Genomic DNA, 20,579 nt, shown 5'->3' with positions numbered 1-20,579 from the left:
GATGCAAGGAGGTGTAAATTAGGGGAGTGTCTAGAAATGCCTATTTTGGGGATCAATGTAGTGGAATGGGGTTTGGGATGATTGAGATATTGGATGTAGAGGATATATTGATAGAGGTATAGGATGAGAAATAGGGTAGTGCATTGGATATGCTTATTAGAGAAAGGTAATACATAAATTGATCCATAGGTACATGGAAAGTATATAGATGCATAAAGGAAGAAGGTATATGTAGATTAAAAGATATTGATAGAGGTACAGGGTGCGAAGTAGGGTAGCGCATTGAATATGCTTTTTTCAGAGAAAAGTAATAAATATATATATCCAAGTATGTGGAAGGTATTTAGATGCACAAAGGAAGTAAATACATGTAAATTAAAGATGCATTAGATGAACTATGGATTTCAATTGTTGTACTTAAAAATGTATTAAAAAAATATAATTATTCTACATGTTTATACAAAGCAATACACATATATAGGTCCATATCTATAGTAACAATAAATGCTTATATACAGAAGGATATGCTGTAGTTTTCTGAAGATAAGGTGGCTGTCCCTGGATCCTATGGTGGGGAGTAAAGAGTTCCATAGCATGGCTGCTTAAACAGAGAAGTATGTGCCATTCATGGGTTTTCTCTTGTATCTTGGGATTTTGAGGTGAGGAGCCACTCGAGAGCTGAGCTTCCTTTGTTTAATGTGTTTGGGGATTTTATTCCTGATGAAGAGTGGTCCCATTCCATGTATCGCATTGTGAGTGAAACAAAGCAGCTTTAACATGGATATTCTGGCAACCAGTAACCAATTCAGGGTTTTCAAGGCAGGGGAGAGGTGGTCTCGCAGTTTAATTTGCAAGAATAGTCTGACAGCCGAGTTATGAATCGGTTGTAGTCTCATCATGGTTGCTAACGTTAATGCTTATCCGTGGTAGAGGATATCGGCATAATCGAGTTTGGACAGAACAAGAGAGATGGTAGCTTGGGCCTTGTTTGGAAATACCAAAAGTGTTACATCAATGCATGCTCCTACAAGCGACCCTCTCCCTCATTGTTATGTAGCATCACACAGCTGTGAATGATATGAAATTGATTCTAACTCCATTTGGAACAGAGGGCTGTTGTCCTATAAAAAGGCAGTTGCACGGGTCTTTCCTGTAGCTCAGTCCTGACTAGGTTGCTGTGCTGCAGATTTTCTAGAACACAAGGGGTCATATTATCAAGGGGCTTTATCTCCGCTTTTTTGGCTTTTAAAGCCAACAAAGCGGAGATAAAATTATCTCCCTATTACCTAGCTGTCTCTAGCACCAGTTAGCGACAGCTAGTAGGAGATAGCCACCATCTTGGGCCCCACTTTTCATGTCAGTGATATTTATCACTAATGACATGCAAAGTGGGCGTGCCAAGATGTTAGCGACTGGAAACAGTCGCTAACATCGCTATCTCCTATTACCAACTTTTGGAGATATTCGTGCTAAGCGCGAATATCTCCAAAAGCTAACACCTGCCCTGAGCAGTTCTTAGCCATGTTATCCAATGGGAGGTGGATAACATGGCTAAGAGCATTAGCTCGGTAATGCATGAATATCGCTGACTTTTCAGCGATATTCATGCATTGCGGCCGATTTTTATCGCATTTGCGATAAACCTTGGTAATACCAAGGTTTATCTGCAATAAAAATCGCTGCAGCTCAGCGGTAAATGTTTGTTTCTAACCAAGCAATAGCAATAATTATCGCTATTGCTTGGTTATATGCACCTTTATTTGCAATATTTGGTGACGAGTGAAAAGTGGAGGAACACGTTTGCCAACTATGGATTGCAGCAGAGAATCAGTGTGCTCAGAAACCCATCAGTATAAATTTACTGAGTAGACCCTGACGGAGAGGAGTACGTTATGGTGCAGCATTTGCGTGGAAACCACAGTTTCGAGAGAGCTATGGAGCAGGATTTGCGGTATTTATACAAAATTTAGATTTGGTGATCCCATAAAAAAATGAACGTTCTTGGGACGCGCCCGCGCACCAACTAATTTCAGGTAAATTAAAATAGTGGGTATTTCTGAATATAATCAAAGGCTTTGTTGTGTCTATTGTAGAAAAAATATCAAATGTAAAAGACACAGAAGTTGAAACAGTAAAAAAAGCACCCATGTGTACAGTGGTAATTGCAGGTATAGAGCTAAAATTTATGACAGATTCTGCTTCACCATGGACTATAATCTTCAAACAATACTATGAGGCGAAACTTAGTGAAGTGTAATATTTCAAGGAGAGTTTACCGTCTGACATTGAGGCAGAGAGTTTTGATGGGTTTAAGATAGGCAGTGAAAGGTGTTCATGTATTAGGTTGGAGAGACCAATGGGAATTGGGTATTATTTTAAATCCTAATTCTAAAGAGCCAGTCATGTTAAATGAAAAAGTATGTCTCAAAATAGTGGCAGCTATTGGGTGTGAAGACAAATAAAGTCTAGTCATGGTAAGTTTAAGGAGGTTTTGACAGAGGAACTTGGTAAATTGAAAGATTATTCAAATGGAATCAAGCTCAAAGACAACACCATTCCTGTTAAGCAAAAACTGAGAGGGGTTCCCATCAATGTCAGAGAGGAACTAAAAGGAATGTTAAATGAATTGGTTAGCGAAGGTATCATTGAACACATTGAATCAGCTGAGCGGGTTTCTCCCATTGTTTTGGTTCGAAAACCAGATCACAAATTGAGAGTGTGTTTGGTACTTAGAGCCTTTAATGCTAGTATTGTGGTTGATTGTCACCTGTGCCGAACATTAATGAAGTAGTGTTCATGTTGGAAGGTGCAAAAAAAACTCCACACTTGATTTAGGGTCAGCTTATCGCCAGACTGATCCACAGCTCTGAGACAACTAACAATTGGTGAGTTTCTAATGTCTTTGGGGCATTCCAGTTGAAGGAGTATTTGTGTGTCATCTGCATAGTTATAGCACATGAGGTGAAATTGATTGATCAGTACCGGTGATGACTTCATGAAGATGTTGAAATGCATGGGCAAGATGATAGAGCCTTGAGGGACCCCTGTTTTTTTAAGGAGTTTGGTTTGGACGAGTAAGGTGGGGGTATGGATGATATTAATTCTGTTTCAAAGGTAGGATGCGACCCAGTCTAGAGCAGTCCCGTCTATGCTGGCTTTGTAGAGTCTTTGTTCTCTTCAGTAAAGGGTGTATGTATAACTTTTTGTGTTCTTCTCGAGATATTCTGTAGGTAAGGTATCGTTGATGGTTCTTCTTACTGGAGTGGCAACAGAGGTTGTTAGAAAAATTTTCTTGAAAGTTTGCCGTCGATATGAGTCAGAAGGGATGCCAGCAGGCCTATTGACCAGTTACATAAATTCATTGTGTGAAATGTGTTGGAAGGAACTGAGAGGCTGGGTTAGAGTATTCTTGGATTGTTGTTTTGTAAAAGGGTTAGTGCTGGTGCTTTGTCTCTGTTTTAAGTATGAGTTCAACTTGTCTGCTTTGTCTGTGTAATGATTTGTCAGTTTGTCTGGGAAATATTGCATATGAGTTGCTTCTAGGCAATTTGGTTTACAAAATTCATTGAGTATTTTATAGAATTCTTTATTTGCACATACAGCATTTTGAATTCTATCTGAATAGTACTTTTTCTCTGTTTTTTGATACCTGACTTTTATAATCTGTAAATTTTTTGTAGGTGTAGTTTTTTCTTGTTTGACCTTTGTTTTAAGACAGGCACGTTGCAGCGTTCTGATGAGTTGTTTTATGTCTCTGTATTTCTCCAAGGTGCTTGTTTTCTTTTGTTCTGTTGTGTGGTTATGATAATGAAAATGCCTTTAATTTATGTTTTGGGTTTTAAAACATAAATTAAAGGCATTGTCATTTACAATAATAATAGCTAAAACTCTCGCAAATGTGAGACCTATTGCATTGCAAATCCCTGTTTGTACTATACTCCCCAGTGTGGTGGTGTTCCCTGGGGCATCAATAAGCTCAGGAGGGAGGTGGGTCACGTGCCCCTCCTCTTTTATTACAATGCACCAGAACCTGGTCCACCGGAGGTGAATAAAAATGAAGTGCAGGAGCCCGCCTTTTGGAAAGAAAATATTTTGGCGGGATCCACGGATCCTGCCTAAAATTTTAAAACAATGAAAATCGATTCACAGAGCTGATTTGAGACAAAATCGTAAACGTACTACTTTTGGTATTCACAGAAGGCACTTATGATTTTTGGTATTCACAGAATGTACTTATGACACCTAACTTTACGTCTGCAATGGGGCTGGAATTTGAGCACCCCGACTGGACTCGCCGCACCTGGAGCGTACTCTATGCACCCAGACCATACTCTCTGGTTAGGGCCATACTCGCCGGTGTGGAGAGTATGGTCCGGTGTGGAAATTCCGGCCTGAGTGCCGACCTAAAGTTAGGAGACGTAAGTGCATTCTGTAAATACCAAAAATTGAAAGTGCCGTTTGTGAATACCAAAAGTAGTAATTTTAGGATTTTGTCTCAGATTAATTCTGTGAATCGGCCTCATAGTACTGCAGTAAACATGGTTATGTTTTGTATCAAACATGTTGGAATCATACCTCGACACTGATTCCAGTGTTAGAAGCAGGATCCCATGCATTGTGGTGCTACCTTGGGGTACTTTCCTGTACTACTAGAAACAGTCTTTCAGCATTGGACAGCAAGCTAGGACTGCTGCCGACCACAGACACAATTTGCCCTCCTGTTGCTAAGACAAGCTCAAGAAGGGAAAGGAAGAACAATAAGTTTCCTTACACAGGGAGGTGTGACCACTTCCCCGACAGGACATAGTGTATTAGGCTGGGGTGGTGGTGCTCCCCCAGAGACCACTGTATTTTGTGCTACTTACCTGATTGTAATTGAAGTATTGTGTATTTGGGTTGATATCTCTGGAAAAAGAGGACACACGGGCTCCCACACATCTTTTCAAAGAAGCTCCTGGGTGGGCAAAATCCAGGGGGTATGCGTCATCCCCCCTCCCCCAGGAAACGCCACCTCACTGGGGCTATGTCATGAATTAGTGTGTGGCAAGCTCATAGAGCCTCCCCCACAGGCTGCTACCTCCCAATTACATTTAAATAATGTGGGGGTCTTGCGGACCCCCAAATGCAGCCTCAGGGGCCACCACCTCCCCAGGACATTCATTACAATCCATGTGTGAAATGAATGCCCCCGCAGCCCCAGAGACCACCACCTCCCAAGGGCGTTTATTACAATATATGGAGGTGTTGCCCATGCCAACCCCTGTAGCCCCTGGGACTGACCCCTCCCCAGTGCAAAATATGAAATTATTGCGGGCATATGCCCCCCTGTATCCTCTTGGGCTGCAACCTCCCTGGGGCATTTTATACAATATATGTGGTGGTAGCCTTGGGCAACCCTCACAGCCCCACGGACTGCCACCCCTAGGGCTGACTCCTGCAATGTCCCAGTGTACCCACCCCCAGGACATTGTTGCTTGCTATGGCTTCTTCGGAGCATTACTTTAACCAACAAACTCTGCTTCGAGTAAGCGAGAGCATATAAAATGCTCTTGCTTACGCAAAGCAGAGCAGAATTGCTTTTGGACAGCGGGAGCTACATGTTCAGCACTTTCCTCTGTCCAAAAGCAAAGCTGGCTCCTGTAACAGGTGGGGAGTCTGCAGGGACCGAGAGGGCCTTCAGGCTCTGCTGCTGTCCCAGTGGTGAGTGGGTGCCCTGGAGGCCCCCACTTTCAAGGCGCAGGCCCCATGGGATGTGGTCCCAGAGCCCCAATTCAGCCTAGGGTGGGGGGCTGCACAGCCCCCATCTGTAACCGCTGGGCCACATGTAGATTGGGTTCCCAGGCCTGAAATCGGTCAGGCAAGGTGGGCTGCAAGACCTCCCTCCCCTAGAAATGGGGTCCAGGAGGAGGGCTACTCGGCCCCCACCTTTTACTATAACCAAAATAATTAACAGGCTGGGCCCCAGGGCATGGGTCCCCCAGGCCCTAAATCAGCCTGGGGGAGGGCGGTGCCAGTCACTGGATGATCTCATGAGTGATGTATTTTGAGATGTCATGAGTGATGTTACTGACCATGTCATAAGTAATGTATAAGCAGTGCATTGCAGGGGCACACGTTATAGTTAGCTCAGCTAATTTGACTTGTTTTGTCCTAGTGAACCTTGATCCTAATTACCTAACTTTGACATCCTTCTAACCTTTGTTTTTTTAATGAAACAAAAATGAAAAAAATAAATAATATATATATATATATATATAATATATATATATATATATATATATATATATGTATATATATATACACACACACACACACATAATATGTGTGTGTATATATATATATATCAGGTAATCCTGTCAGGATATCTGCCACGTCTTCAATCACGCGCTGCCGCCAGCAAACAGGACACTTACCCGGTATCGGTGCTTCAGACATTTATTCTCCCAAATGTCAGAGACGCGTTTTGCAGCGCAAACGCCGCTTGTTCATTCAACAAATGATTTATATTGAGGAAGCAGTTTTTAAAGTGACAGTGCACAGTATTAGTGAATCACGTGAGTTACATTCTCTATAGACATGGAAAACATACTCTTTTGGGCGTATTTACATTGCTGAATGCGTGCTATTTTCCAACTTTTAGATAATGGTTTGTATGCAATAATACACGATACACATATGCATATATATATTCATGAATTAATCCATATATATCAGTAAAATACTAAAACAATTAATATTACTTTAATAGGCTGCCTTGCGCCGAAAAGACACTTGAAATGCTCGTATTTTTTACTTTTCCGCTGCCAATTGTAAAACTGAAATAGTTTATACATATATCAAATATTGATAAGGCACGCCCTTGCAAATTAATTTTTGTACATTTGCTGTGTTATCCATTGCGTTTTTAGATGTTCTTGTAAAATACATAAACCTATATCCTGTTGGAGTTATTTTTTTGTATATCACCTTACCTAGAGAAAACTTATAAATAGTGCCTAATGTGCTAGTGAAATTAAAATTATAACCAGTATATAACATTTGGAAAATTACATGAACCTAATGGGCAATTCAATCTGTTGTAATCAATATTGCCATAATTGTTTACTACTATTAATTTCTTTCATCACTCTATCATCAATTTTTTATTTTTATGTTATTTGATACCTGATACTTGATATTTACATCATGGTTGACCAATCTAAATAATTAGCGAGTTTCCAATCTGAGATGATTTGTAGTACTGCCTTATCCTAACACTAGATACATGTTTGCCTCAAACAGTTTCGACATTGATACATCCCATCTCATTTGATAACATCAATGTCGCATATGTGCAAAGTACAATACCTAAAATTTTGTAAAATGTTCAAAAATATTTAAAAATATTTGTTAAAACATCCAAAAATATTTAAAAACACTTGTACCAAAAAAAAAAATATATATATATATATAGTTTAGTGGCGGCCATCTTATAACGGGTAAAAAATGCAATAATATTCTTAACATTCTGAAAGTGCAAGTGCTCAAAATAAATCAATTGTAAATAATAACAATTTAATCAAATTCACGGTTAAAACACATTCTTAATGGACAGGTATTTCATTTACACGATGGCAACTAATTATCTGCCATGTTCATTACTGTAATACGTTTTTTTCTCACAAAACCTCAGCAGATAACATACAGGATAAAGTAAATGTTCACAAAATTAATGAACCTGACATACGATATCAATATGTTATTCAGCCCTGCTGTGGTGACAGAATTGTGCCCTGAATGGGCTAGCAATTCATAAATATACATAAGTAAAGAACATTTAAAAAAAAAATAATATATCTCTATATATATATATATATATATATATAATACACACACACATATATCTTATTGTATTAACTTACAACTCCTAAACCCACACCCACTCTAAATCTTAAAAGTACACTTGCCACCCAAAAGCCCATAACCACCCTAATCCCTAAAAAAAATTGGGCACACAGAAAACACCTAGCCACCCTAAACCCTAAAAATACCCTTCACACTCAAAAACCCATACCCACTCTAAACCATAAAAATACCCTTGCCCCCCAAAACTTAGACCCACCCTAAACCATAAAAATACTCTTACCACCCAAAAACATTTACCCACCCTTACCCAAAAAACACCCTTGCCCTATGATTGTTCTATAGAATTGAAAAAGCTTAGTAGTATTATTTTATATGATACACTTGCCTGAGAAATACTTACACTCTCGCTCCAAAGGCATGTGTTTTAAAGACATCTTTGTGGTAAAACTACAGCGGGTAAAGACAATCATGGTAAGGATGCATGCATTGTAATGAATGCATAGTAATGTGTGGTTCTGTAAAGGTTGTTTACCGTATGACATTGGCCCTCATTGAAACCATAGAAGATGATAATGGCAAGGAGAAGATCTATGCCAGCCCCATTGTAAATGTGTTTTGCTGCTCTTGTGGTGTAGCCAAGTGTGTTCTACTTACGATGTAGAAGACAGCTCTGATGGTTGACCTTTGCATATTTGCTGTGAAGCACAGATTGGTGCTTCCCACAGTTACCTCACAATGGTGCCATTTGACAATTAATATTCTCTGTCCCATATGTCTCAACATGTTATGGAAGGAAACTGTATCTGATGGGCAATGACAAAAGACATGCTAACTTACCATTTCCTTTATCCATCTTTTGAAATATTGGGATTTTTGCTCTTTCGCCAAACTCCTCAGCATGGTTTATCAGGGCATCCTTCACTGTCTCATAACCAGCAAGAACAACAGACTTTTTCATGCCCATCTGAATGCTGAATACTGGTCCATATTTCTTCGATAACTAAATAAATGAAAAAGAAAACACTTTTAGAAACTTTTGCATTTCAAAGATGCATGGTGGTGAAAGAACCCAGGAAGCAGGTAAGTACAGGACAATACCCCACCAGGAGCCGGAACTCCTAGACCTCAGCTGTAGAAAGAAAATCCAGCTGACAGGGACAGAAAACTCACACTAAAGACATCATTCATTTATATGACTCACAACACTCTACGCCAGGCAAAAATACAAGACAAGAAAGGCTAGTAAAGAAAACAGGAAACCACACATCTTCCCTCTCATTGAGAATAAGAACATAAAAGAATACTAGGAACAGAACACATAATCGCCAAAACAAATAACACAATTTATTTGAATTATAAAACACAAATAATACTGAAACAATGAAAGCAAAATAGACTCTCATAGACCAGGTACATACCGTGCTGGAAATAAGTGGAAAACTAAACACCACAATACACAAATTCACAAAGATCAAATGGAGCATGCACGAGCTCACACACATTCGCACAGTGACCACAAATGTGCACCCACACAGGGCACACAAAAATAACCTTGTCACCAATAAAATGCTTGACCACCATGCCATGTGGAGAGTATACTCTATGCAAAGAGCACACAAAAGTACAACCCACGGTTACGTATCAATAGCCAGGCCACCGACCCTATCAGTATAAGCCGAAGCACCCGGCAGGGGTGTCCTTTACCACCTATGCATTTCGCTATCGCAATGGAACCCCTGGCCGCTAGGCTTCAGCAGCACCAAACGCATAGGGGAATAGGCTTTTCTGCTCTCTCCCTTCTTGTCTCCATGCATGCACACAAAGTGACTTTGTACGTCCGCCACCCCTAGGACAACCTTCGCCCCTTGGTCAGGTGGATCATAAGTTTTGGCGGTCTGTCTGGGATTCAAGTAAACTCAAGTAAGTTGGTCTTGTTTCCTCTTACTGATGCTACTGTCATGTTCAATCCCGCTTTTCCCATTTGTGTGGGCAGTTCGCCCAACACGTTATCTCGGCATCTGGCTGAGTTGGGATCTAGATGAACTATGGAGATCAAACTTTGGCTGTGCGGTAGATTGGTTTGAATCTAAGATTTCGATGTGGACCAGGTTTCCACTGTCTCTGGCCGGTCGGACTGCCATTGCCAAGATGGTGGTGTTGCCAGAGTTCTTCTACTTCTTCTTGAATGTCCCAATCCTTCTTACTGCCCATTTCTTCTGTAAATTACGCTCCCTGATTATCGGACTTATCTGGGTGGGTAGGCAGTCGAGTGTGCCGTATGACATTCTTACTCTCCCCATGTCCACTGGCGGTCCGGGTGCACCAGACTTTAAGATTCATGCTCTGTGCGCACAGGCCAGCTTTCTGCATTTTTGGATTCATCCTACCCCCTACCAGCCTCATGTGGTGGTCGAGACGGATATCGCCTCACCATGGCCCTTGTCTACGGCACTGTTTGTGCCGGTGGTCCGCCCTCGGGAGGAGGTGGATACAGTTGAGACGCTGCGCTGGACTTGGTCCGGACTCTGTCAACTCTTGAACCTCCACTTACTTTCCGCAAAAGCTGTGCTAATAGTGAACCACCCTGCTTTCCCCACAGTCCTGCCCTCTGGTATTTCTAAACACGCGTCACGTCTGGGATTGCGAACGGTTGCAGACCTTTACCCAGGGGATGCCTTTTATTCCCTCCCAGATTCATTCGGTCCCCTGAACACGCTACTATTTTACCAGCTGCGCTCCAATTGTCAGACTCTGCACTCCACTTTCCCCCAGCCCCCACACACCATGCCGGTCCTCAACCTTGTGTATAGATCCCCACACAAATTGGTTACTAAATTATATGCTCTTACACTCATGGTGACCTCTTTCTTCACAGACCACGTGCGCGAGGCTTGGGGGTGGATCTTAGCATTGACATAGTGCAGGCAGACTGGCTCTACTGCCGTAACCAGAGGAAGAAGTTGTCACCCAATTATCGGATTTGTCTGATACACTTTAAGTTCCTGCATAGGATATACCGTACCCCTGCTCAACTCCATAAGCTGGGACTTATACCTAACGACCCCTGTATGCACTGCGGCACGCCTGCTGTAGACTTCACGCACTTGCCATGGTTGTGCCCTAGGGTCTACGAGTACTGGCAAGGCGTGTGCTCCACTATTTCGGCGATTATTAACACCCTGATTTCCCCTGCCCCCACAGTGTGCCTTCTTAGCTTTGTGAAACTCTACCCCGATACTTCCCGCTGTCTAATCGCAATGCGGCTTGTTCTGGCACGGCGTAGGGTGGCCATGTGCTTGGGATGTGGGCCTGCCCACAAGGTTGATAGTTGGCTGGAGGACGCCTCTCGATGTCAGACCTTTTTATCGGAGTTCTGGGACTTAATGCCCTCTAAATCCCGGCCAGTTGATATTTGGGGTCCTCTGGTGTCTTAAATTCATTCCTGCCCCCCCCCAGCGGTGCCACCTCTCCCGCGCTCCCCGTCAGCTCATCGCCCGTGGCGGCCGCCGGTGATGTTTGGAGCCCGTCCTACTCCCCTCCTCACTAGGCCTCCATTACATGTTCTCACATCTACAACTAAGGAACGGTGGTGATGCCCCCCGGCGCTCGGTGGCTTGTCTTTCATTTCTGATGTCTTTGTAATATTTGTTTGTACTTCAGACTCCTGTGACTTGAAATTCTTACTAAAAGTTTTTTTTTTATTAAAAAAATTAAATAATTAATGCTCCCTCGACTGTTGAAAGTCTGGCGTGGACCCAAGATATTGTTTTGGCCCCCCACAATGGTTATGCTCTGAGCTGGGGTAAGAAAGATCCCGACGCGATGAATACAAAAATTATTTCTAAGGCAGTAGCACCTATTATTGAATACCTGAAATAGGGTACTTCGCATATGGATATACTGAATGCGTTTTCCAAAATCACGCTGGTTTTACAAAACATCCTGAGTCTTCCTCTTAAGGTGCCACTTAATAAGAACAATGGATGGTTTGATAGTTTGTGTACTAAAACGTATTCCCTCCTAAAGGCCACACTTCATAGCCCAGAAAGGGACTATGAGGATATTAGAGTGCGCAGGAAGGCCTACCGTCTTTCTAGGAAAAAATGCAAGAAAGAAATCAAAGACCAGGCATGGAACAATCTTTATGAGGCAGGGACTGTTCTTCTTTCTGGCAGGCAGTTAAGGCACCTTTTTTTGTTAATAACGAGAGTGCAAGGGTAGAGGTAGCGATTGATGAAAATGTATGGATCGACTTTTTCTCTAATGTATATGGAAATAAGGATGGTGAGATCATAACCCTAGACCATGAATTAGAACTTCCGGGAGACCAAACTGCTTTTTCACCAATTGATATCTACTTCACTCATGGTGACGTTTTGGGGCTATAAATGCGAGCAAAGGAAGCAAGACATCAGGCCCTGATGGGATTCCTGTAGACCTATATAAAACTACAACTGAACTCTGGGCTCCTTTGCTAACACGAGTCCTAGAAGCATGCTGTGCAAAGGGCTTCATTAAACCCTGGTCCGAGTCAGTCATAATACCTATTTTTAAAAAGGGGAGCGGGATAACCCTGCGTGTTACAGACGTATATCTCTTTTAGACTTGTTTATGAAAATTGCAGGAAGGGTTGTTTTAAATAAACTTCAATTGTGGGATGAAGAAAATAATATTTTGAGCCTGGTCCAATGTGGTTTCAGGGAGGGGATGGGTACTGGTTTTACATTTTTCTATAATACAGGGAAAGTACACTCAAGCTAAGGCAGGGCAACTATTTGCGGTATTTGTAGATCTCACCACCGCCTTTGATTGTGATGACCATAGAAAGCTATAGAAAATTTTAGAGGACCTAATGATAGAACCCTCACTCGTGCAATTTTTGAGGCAATTATAAATGGGGGCCTCTGCAAAGGTGAGACATGGACTTAAGGGAGAGTGCACCAAGTCTTTCTGTGTTGAGAGGGGTGTTAGGCAAGGCTGCGTCCTGACCCCGTTCCTCTTCTCATTATATATTAATGCATTGGAAGAAGAACTAGTGGCCAGTGTAAGAGATCCTCCGAAATTTAACAACAAGCAGAGTTAATGGCTAGAGCCCAGCTCGGCTTACAGAGAGCCCTTACCACCTACATTCAGTTTATGGCCAATAGGGGACTGAAACTCAATGTGAAGAAAACATTTGTTATGACATGTGGTAAGGGGAAGAACAAATGCAGAAGCTTAGCAGCTGGGAGTGGCAAAATTGAATCTACCAAAACGTTCTCCTATCTTGGAATTTTGTTTGAGGATACAGGCTCCTGGGGACCAGTGGTCAAGAGCAGGACCCTTTCGTTCAAGAGGTCAACCCCGGCAGTAATGATTTTTTTTTTTAAATTGGGTAAAAGGCCCCCGGGGATCCTTCTTCAAATTTATCAAGCAAAATGTATACGCATTGCAATTTTTGGGGTGGGGGTATGGGGTTTTTATGATGTTGCACCCATACAAGTGGTAGAAAATGCTTTTTTAAGGATTATTCTACCAGTTTCTAAGAGCACATCTGTTTTTAATTGCCACAGTGAATTGGGAATTTCTCACATCTCTGATGTTATTAAAATGCAACCTATTTTACGCTGGCAAAGAGTCTTTCACCTCTCTCAATCTAGGGCTGAACCGTGAAATTATTATGGATTCAATGGGATTGGACCAGGTTAGAAAAATTCTCTGGCTGAACTATGTTAGAAATCAACTAAATAATTTGAATCAACCAGAGTTTTGTGTTAAGCAAGATTCTATGTGTTCCATATCCAGAAAAGACCTGAAAACTTTATGCTTGATTCATTTTGAGTCGCTTAGAATTGCAGTGGAATTCAACAAAAGATCTGTGATCCAGCATCAATTGACCCTGGCCAGCAATCGCACCCAACCCTACCAACTTTGGTGTGTAGGGGGATATGATAGATACATTTTGACTAGGTTTAGGTTTGATATCTTCCACCGCTTGGTATCATTCCCAGCTATAAATGACTGGTCCAGGGTTCTTTGCCACTGCCCATGCGATAATCTTTCTTTATAAACAACAATGCACGTGATCCTTTTTGGTAAATTTTATTCTATGGAATATGAGAGATGGATTACACCCATTTTGAAGCAGGGAGCATGGGGGCATGGGAGCATGGGGGCAATTTCTGGATAACAGAGCTTATAAAAAGCAGAATTGTTGTAGAAAGTTTGTTTGAAAAGCAAGTTATTTTTATTCTTAGGAATTCTTTGTGGAAAATGTGTATGTCTGTAAAAGTCTCATTGACTGTGACAAATCCTGTATATACATTGCTAGGGGGTGGAGTCTCACACTGGTCAAAGTTGTATCCCAGTCGTTTCTGGTGCATCATAACAAATGTAGTGCAAAGCAGTCCATAACTTACATTTTTTCTTGAGGTCGCTGAGTGTTGCAGCCAGAGCTGTTAGCCATTTACACAGTGATTCATTCTTATGAAACGCTTCGGAAGGGCAATGAGTTCTTTGGGAGGAACATAACCTGCTGCGACTGGTTTAGGCAGGCGACAGGTCTAGTCTGTGCCCTGAGAGTTTAAACAAGCCAATTTTAGGTTCCTGTGTTGCAGCCACATGGCCTCCATCTGTGGCCCTGTCTCTCACATAGGCCCTGCAGCGGTCCGAGCAGGTGAGCGCGGTGGGGCAGGGCCTAGGGAAGTCGAGAGACAGATGACGGAATAGGGAAAAATAAATAAATTCGTTTTATTCCATCATGCGTCGACATCCCCCCGCCCAGCCCCATTGTCCCACTGCGCTTACCTGCACAGGCCGCTGCTGTGTAGGCCACCATCACAAGTCTCATATAGAGTATTGAGCTGGTCTCCAAGAGGCCTCCTCTGGTGCTCCCTTGCACCTTTTACAGCAGATGCCCCAGGCTACCATTTCTTTGGCACAAAGAAGATGGTGAAAGAAGCTGTCCAGCTGCAGATTATCAATAGATTCTATGGCCGCCAGGAGTGCCCTCACAAGATGTCCGCCATCTTGACCACCTAAGTAGCACTTGGGATTTTTACACACTTATGTGGTTCTTTCAAACACACCTTTGTGCAGGGCTAAAACTGCATATTTCTAAGGTTTTTCAGGTTAGCAAGGGGACAACATGTGGCTTGACCGTGCTGCCACGCATTCCTATTAGGGAAATTCGGAAAAGGGTGAAAAATGCACACTTCATTATTCTGGCTATTCACATAAACTGATGTATATTGATTTTTCGCTCAGGAATACGAACCCTGAAACTAGAAATAGAACAAAATAGTATACCCTGCTTTATGTTGCAGCCTAGTAACTGTAAATCAGCACCACCAGGCAATTCTTAGGTCAAGCCTAGAGTAAGCGTGCATGCGCTGCTCTCCGAGACTTGTTGCACTGGAGTATGCCCTGCCCACTCTCCGCCCATATTTGTCATTGGCTTGTCTCATTGTCCTTCGTAAAGGTTGGCTTCTGATTCCTAAATAGGCTTGTTAGTCCCTCCTTAGTACCGCCTTGTCTTCTTTTGTAACATTGCATGGTGACTGGCACCTTTACTTTGTTTGTTACACAGTACTTGTTATTTAGTCTTGTAAGAATTATTTTATTTATTACATTTCTCTTACTGCAGGCATGACATGCTTGGCTTACATTCAGCGCACCATGCGCGAATGCTGGAGCAATGCCATTGCCTTTTAGTTAATTATTTAATGCAGCGCCCGTGTCTCTTGTCTTCAAAGAACACCCCTCCCAACTCCCAAACAGCATCGAGCAGCAATCGCCGTGGCTTTTTTTTTTTAATAAGGCGCCCGTAAGGCTTGCCTGCAAAAAAGGCAGTGGTCCTGGAAACATTCCTTTTTTGTCTTTAAAAGGAAGAGACGGTGGAAAATGAGTATGAGGAATGCATTCCTTTTGTCGATGCCTAATCCTTTGGAGCCCTGTTAGGACCACTGTTCCTACAAGTAGTGTTAAAATGTTAATTCAAACTAGAGACTAAAGGCACACAATGAGTACTTCACTTACCTACAGAGGTCTGTCTTTGTTCTCTGGTCACTGATAAGAGATAGTATTTATTTCCCAACTCAAGAATACTCATGTTAATAACATCAGACAGAAGAATGTAACAATGTTAGTATCCTGATACCCAGCGCTTTAAGTTAGATGAAAAAACTGGGGGTGGTGAGGGAGAAATCTCTCAAAGGGGCATGGCCGATGTGATTAAGGGCGTGGCTTAAAACCCCAGCTCAAAATCTGTGCTTAGTATAGGGTGACACCCATGTGGTAGTTTGCTGCTTGATTGCTTTTGTATATAAAATACAACAAGAATCATTAAACCTACGACAAGTCAAGACTATTGGGTTTGTCAATGGTTGTTAGTTGAATAATATAAATAAGCAACTACTATTGCTCCTTAGTATATAATATTTTAAATGCTACAGTCAAAAAACTTATGAATCTGTGAAAGAAATATAGCAAGTTTCTTTGAAGTTACATCACGGGCAGTGAAGGGTGGTACTGCTGCAGTCAAGAATGTTTTAACCCTGTAGTTGATGGCAAAAATGGAGAGCCCGATAGGGACCCGTCTCAACACCTGTTTTTTAGAATTGCTGGTGCTGAGCACTGTCAAGACCGGGTCCACTTAAAACCCAGCCGATACCCTTGCATAATACTGGTTTCTGTTTCGCTAATCAAAGCATTGCTTAATTTTAGCTAGTGGTCTCCGGTGGGCACCTGCGCATAAATGTCAACACCACACTTAGGACACTCTTCCACATGGAGGCGCTTTTTGGCTAAATTACAAATGAGCACAAAAGCAGTTCTACAACATACATATAAAGCATCTGCAAAGAAATAGGTCTCGCTTTTTCATCTCGTTTGAGCTATTTTCATTATAAATGACAGTGCCTTTTTTATGTTTTGGTTTTTAAAGTGTAAATAAAAGGCATTGTCATTTACAATGCTACTATCTTAAACTCTCACAAATTTGAGACCTATTGCATTGTAAATGCTTGTTGTAACCTTGCCTCGGCGGTTTTCTGCCAAAGTCTATCTCTTCCGCTTCTGCAATGGCTTCAATATGCAGCATTAAAGGAGGTTTCCTTATACTGTTCTTCATTATAAGCTTCTGTAAAAATATCCCCAATTAAAACAAGGCAGTTTTTAAATCGAGCCCTGAGCCAGGGCGCATTCGCTGCTTTGGGGTTGATCTGTAGTAGTTGATCACGTGGGGGAAGCCCCACCCGCTCCCCGCCCAATTTTTTATTGTCTTGTGTCTTTGTCCTAAGTAAATGCTGCCTTCCGATTAGTTTCGTAGAGCACCCTGCATCGCAAAATACGATGCAGCGCACGCTACAAAATTCATTTTACTTATTTAATTATTTACTTACCTTCCATTATCTATATTCTGGTGTTTCGTACCGCCTGCCCTGCCTTTTCACCCTACGGAACTCCCTCCACGGGCTGTGGCTGCTCCAAGTGTCGGTGAATGCACCCTACATTCAGACAACTCCATCTCCATTCTCACCCTTCACTTTCACGCTCACTTTGCACTTACAGCGATCACAATGTCCTCACACTGTTCCCCATGCACTCACACCATTCACCCACTCACCCTCCACTCACAGTGATCACTCTGCACTCACAATGTCATTTAACCACACCCACTCACAAACCTACAGTTAACTAAACTCTTATTGTGTTGAACATTATTAGCCAGATATGGCCCGGGATATGTGGGCGGTGGTTGATTATGTAGTGTGTCCGATTCAAGAAATTTCTATCAGTTTGTGGGTTGGAGGGCGACATTTAAAAAAATTCAGCTGGTGGACTCAAGCTATAAAAGTTTGAAGACCTCTGCTTTAGAGTTTGGCAGGAGAAGCGCATTTCTGCATGCCACCTTGTCAGACAGCAGTAAGAGAGGCGCAGAAAGGAAAGAGGCAGTGGTTAACTAAATAGTTTAATTGCTAAGAGCCCAGACTGGGTGGAGATGGTTTACTTAACACACTGAGCAGCCGTAGGCAGTTTAAGAGACAAGACCACTGTTTCCCATGCAGTCCTAGGCGCTTTAAATGTGTCTGGGCATCTTACGTACAAGATCCTTGCATTTGTGTATTGTCTTCCTGCAGCCTCGTGGTTTAGTGGCAGGCTTCTGTTACATAACCTCTGGGAGGTTTCTGCTGCTGGGTGAGTTGTGATTGGTCTGTGAGGAGTGGTCAGTTAGAACTCTGTCGATTACAAGGGAATATTTTCAAACTTCTGTTTTCGCGGAGGCGGGCCACCAAAGGGGGCTCAAGAGCCGTCGCCATAACCCGGCGGCGAGCTCCCAGTCAGTCAGTCAGTCAGTCAAATACACTTTATTCGATTTATAAAATCATAAAAGGCATAAAAACATTTATATACACCTAAAACTTTTTGATACATTTTCAACATGTGCAATACAATGAGTCAGGAAAAAAGAATTACATAAATTACATGATTAAAGATTCATTATGTCACAAATCGTGGCGCATTATATATTTTTTTCCTAGATGCCGCCACTACGAAATTAGCCACACTAAATATGATGCGGTCACTGCTCAAAGACTGGAGGAAAACTAATGCCGGCCTCACTTGCGTAAAGCCAGCCTCCTTCAAAATAGGCAGCAGATATTTTTTTCTAATATCCGAGAAGAGCCTGCAAAACATAACAAAATGCATTGTGTCTTGGGTTAAAAAGAAAATTGGTCGCAAATGCAAGGGGTGGCTAAATCTGGTTTGACCCAGGATGGATAATTGCCCAAAACAAAATGAATCAAGTTAAATCTAAACTTAACCAATAAAAACCTATGAAATGGCTTTATAACAGACATGAGGTATTGCTCGAGTGAGGTAGAACCTAATAGCATATAATGAGATCGCACTGTGGGTTTCAACAACTCCCTTTCCTCCCGGACTAGTCTGGCCCTTTCCATAAAGTGTTTTTTAACCAGATTCAGATCCACCTTCCTAATTCTAGATGGTAATAGGAAGAGGTCCGGGCGTCCCAGATGTTCAAAGGACCTTCTCAGATTAGCCAACCAGGGCACTTTATAGGAGTGGTCTAAGGACATTACATCTGCTAAAATCGCGTGGTTAAGGGTTAGTTCCTTCTTAAGCCAACTCTTAAGCCAGATTATTAACGGTGCCAGGTTAAGCCTGTCGGTGACATAGTCCAAGCCCATCTCCGCGTGAGTCGAAAAGGTCGGAGTCGACTGGGGCACAGCCAGCAAGGAACTCAAAAACCTGTTTTCTACCCTCTGGATTATCTCTAGATGTACATAGCCCCATATGGCTGACCGATACATCGCGATTCAGATGCATTTAGCATTATAGACCTTTAGCAGGGCCTCCATTGGCCTGGCCCCCAACCTTTTTGTGAACCCCATGAGTGCCGCAGTTGATCTAGCCACAGATAAGTTCTTTGCCCTTACCTGGGGGCCCCAAGAACCCCTCTCGTGAAAGAGCACCCCCAGGTATGGGAACACTGCCACTCTGGTAACCACATCACCCTTGCATTTAAAAATGTTTGGTTTGCCCCTATTCCTATGGAATCCAACTACCATGGTGTGTGATTTGTTAGCATTCACTTTAGGTCTAGCCTATCCATAAATGCCCCAAAGGCATCAAGTAAAAGCTGCAAACCATTGCCAGTGCGGGCTATGAGGACAGCGACATCCGCGTATAGGAGAGCAGGAATCTTTGCAACTCCTATACGCGGGACGTCCCCATCCACCTCCTCCAGATAGCGACCCAGGCCATTAATATAGATGGCAAAAAGGAGGGGGGCCAAAATACAGCCCTGGCGTACTCCACGCATCGATTTAAAGCGGGTAGTACACCTTCCCTCGTTAGTGACCCGAATTTGAGAAAACAACTCTTGATGAAGGGATGCCATAAATTTAACCAATGCCCCGTCTATACCAAGTTCCGGAAGGATTGCCCACAATTTGGCCCTATTCACTAGGTCGAAGGCCGAGGAGAGGTCCATAAGGGCCAGAAATAGTGACCCCTCCTTGGCTACTGTGTACTTGGTAATCAACATGTGCAAATCGGAACACTGCTCCAGGGTGCCTCTTTTCTCCCTGAACCCATATTGGATGTTAGATAGCTCCCCACATCCCTCAATACTGTCCCTCAACTTCACCGGGAGGACTCTGCCAAATATTTTTTATTACAGAATCTAAAAGGGATATGGGTCTATAACACCCTAGGTCATCGCGCTGGCCTTTTTTAAAAACTTGGCACTATTATTGAAGTGGCCCAAGAAGTAGGGAACAGATTACCATTAGCGGCATTAAATATATTAGACAAGATTCTGGCCCAAAGCTTCGGGGAATGTTTATAAAAATCTGCTGGCACCCCATCCGGCCCTGGGGCTTTGTTTTTTGTTGACTCTAAAATTGCTAACTCCACCTCTGCTTCATAGAAGATTACTGGTCCGGCCTCAGGGACTGTTCGTGGACAGCCAGAGGCTTCAGAGTCCGAGTCACCGTATACTGCTCTAAAGTGGCTCAACCATTTGTCATTGGGGATGACGCAGTCCGTGACATTATTGTCCAGATCCGAGAAAAAAGGCTTGTTAATAATAGCTCAGAATTTGCTGCTGTTATGAAGAACATCAACTGAAAGTAGATTATCCCAAGCCGCTGCCTTTATGTTGTCCTTCCGTTGTTTAATAGCTAGCTTGTACTCTCTCCTAAACAGTGTGATGACTACCTTGTCTC

General features: G+C 42.5%; 1 protein-coding gene across 1 annotated transcript in view; it reads right to left on the bottom strand.

Moving 5' to 3' along the window:
- LOC147706983 (cytochrome P450 2K4-like) overlaps positions 1-20,579 on the bottom strand; it is a 524,789-nt gene that overhangs the window by 483,636 nt on the left and 20,574 nt on the right. The window contains exon 2 of the mRNA XM_086926211.1: positions 8,683-8,845. Within this exon, the coding sequence (XP_086782337.1) occupies positions 8,683-8,845 (163 nt within the window). The remainder of the gene's footprint in view (positions 1-8,682; positions 8,846-20,579) is intronic.

This window comes from Lissotriton vulgaris, chromosome 6 (assembly GCF_964263255.1).
Source record: "Lissotriton vulgaris chromosome 6, aLisVul1.2, whole genome shotgun sequence".
NCBI lineage: Eukaryota > Metazoa > Chordata > Amphibia > Caudata > Salamandridae > Lissotriton > Lissotriton vulgaris.
This window is presented reverse-complemented; position numbering and strand designations above follow the sequence as displayed.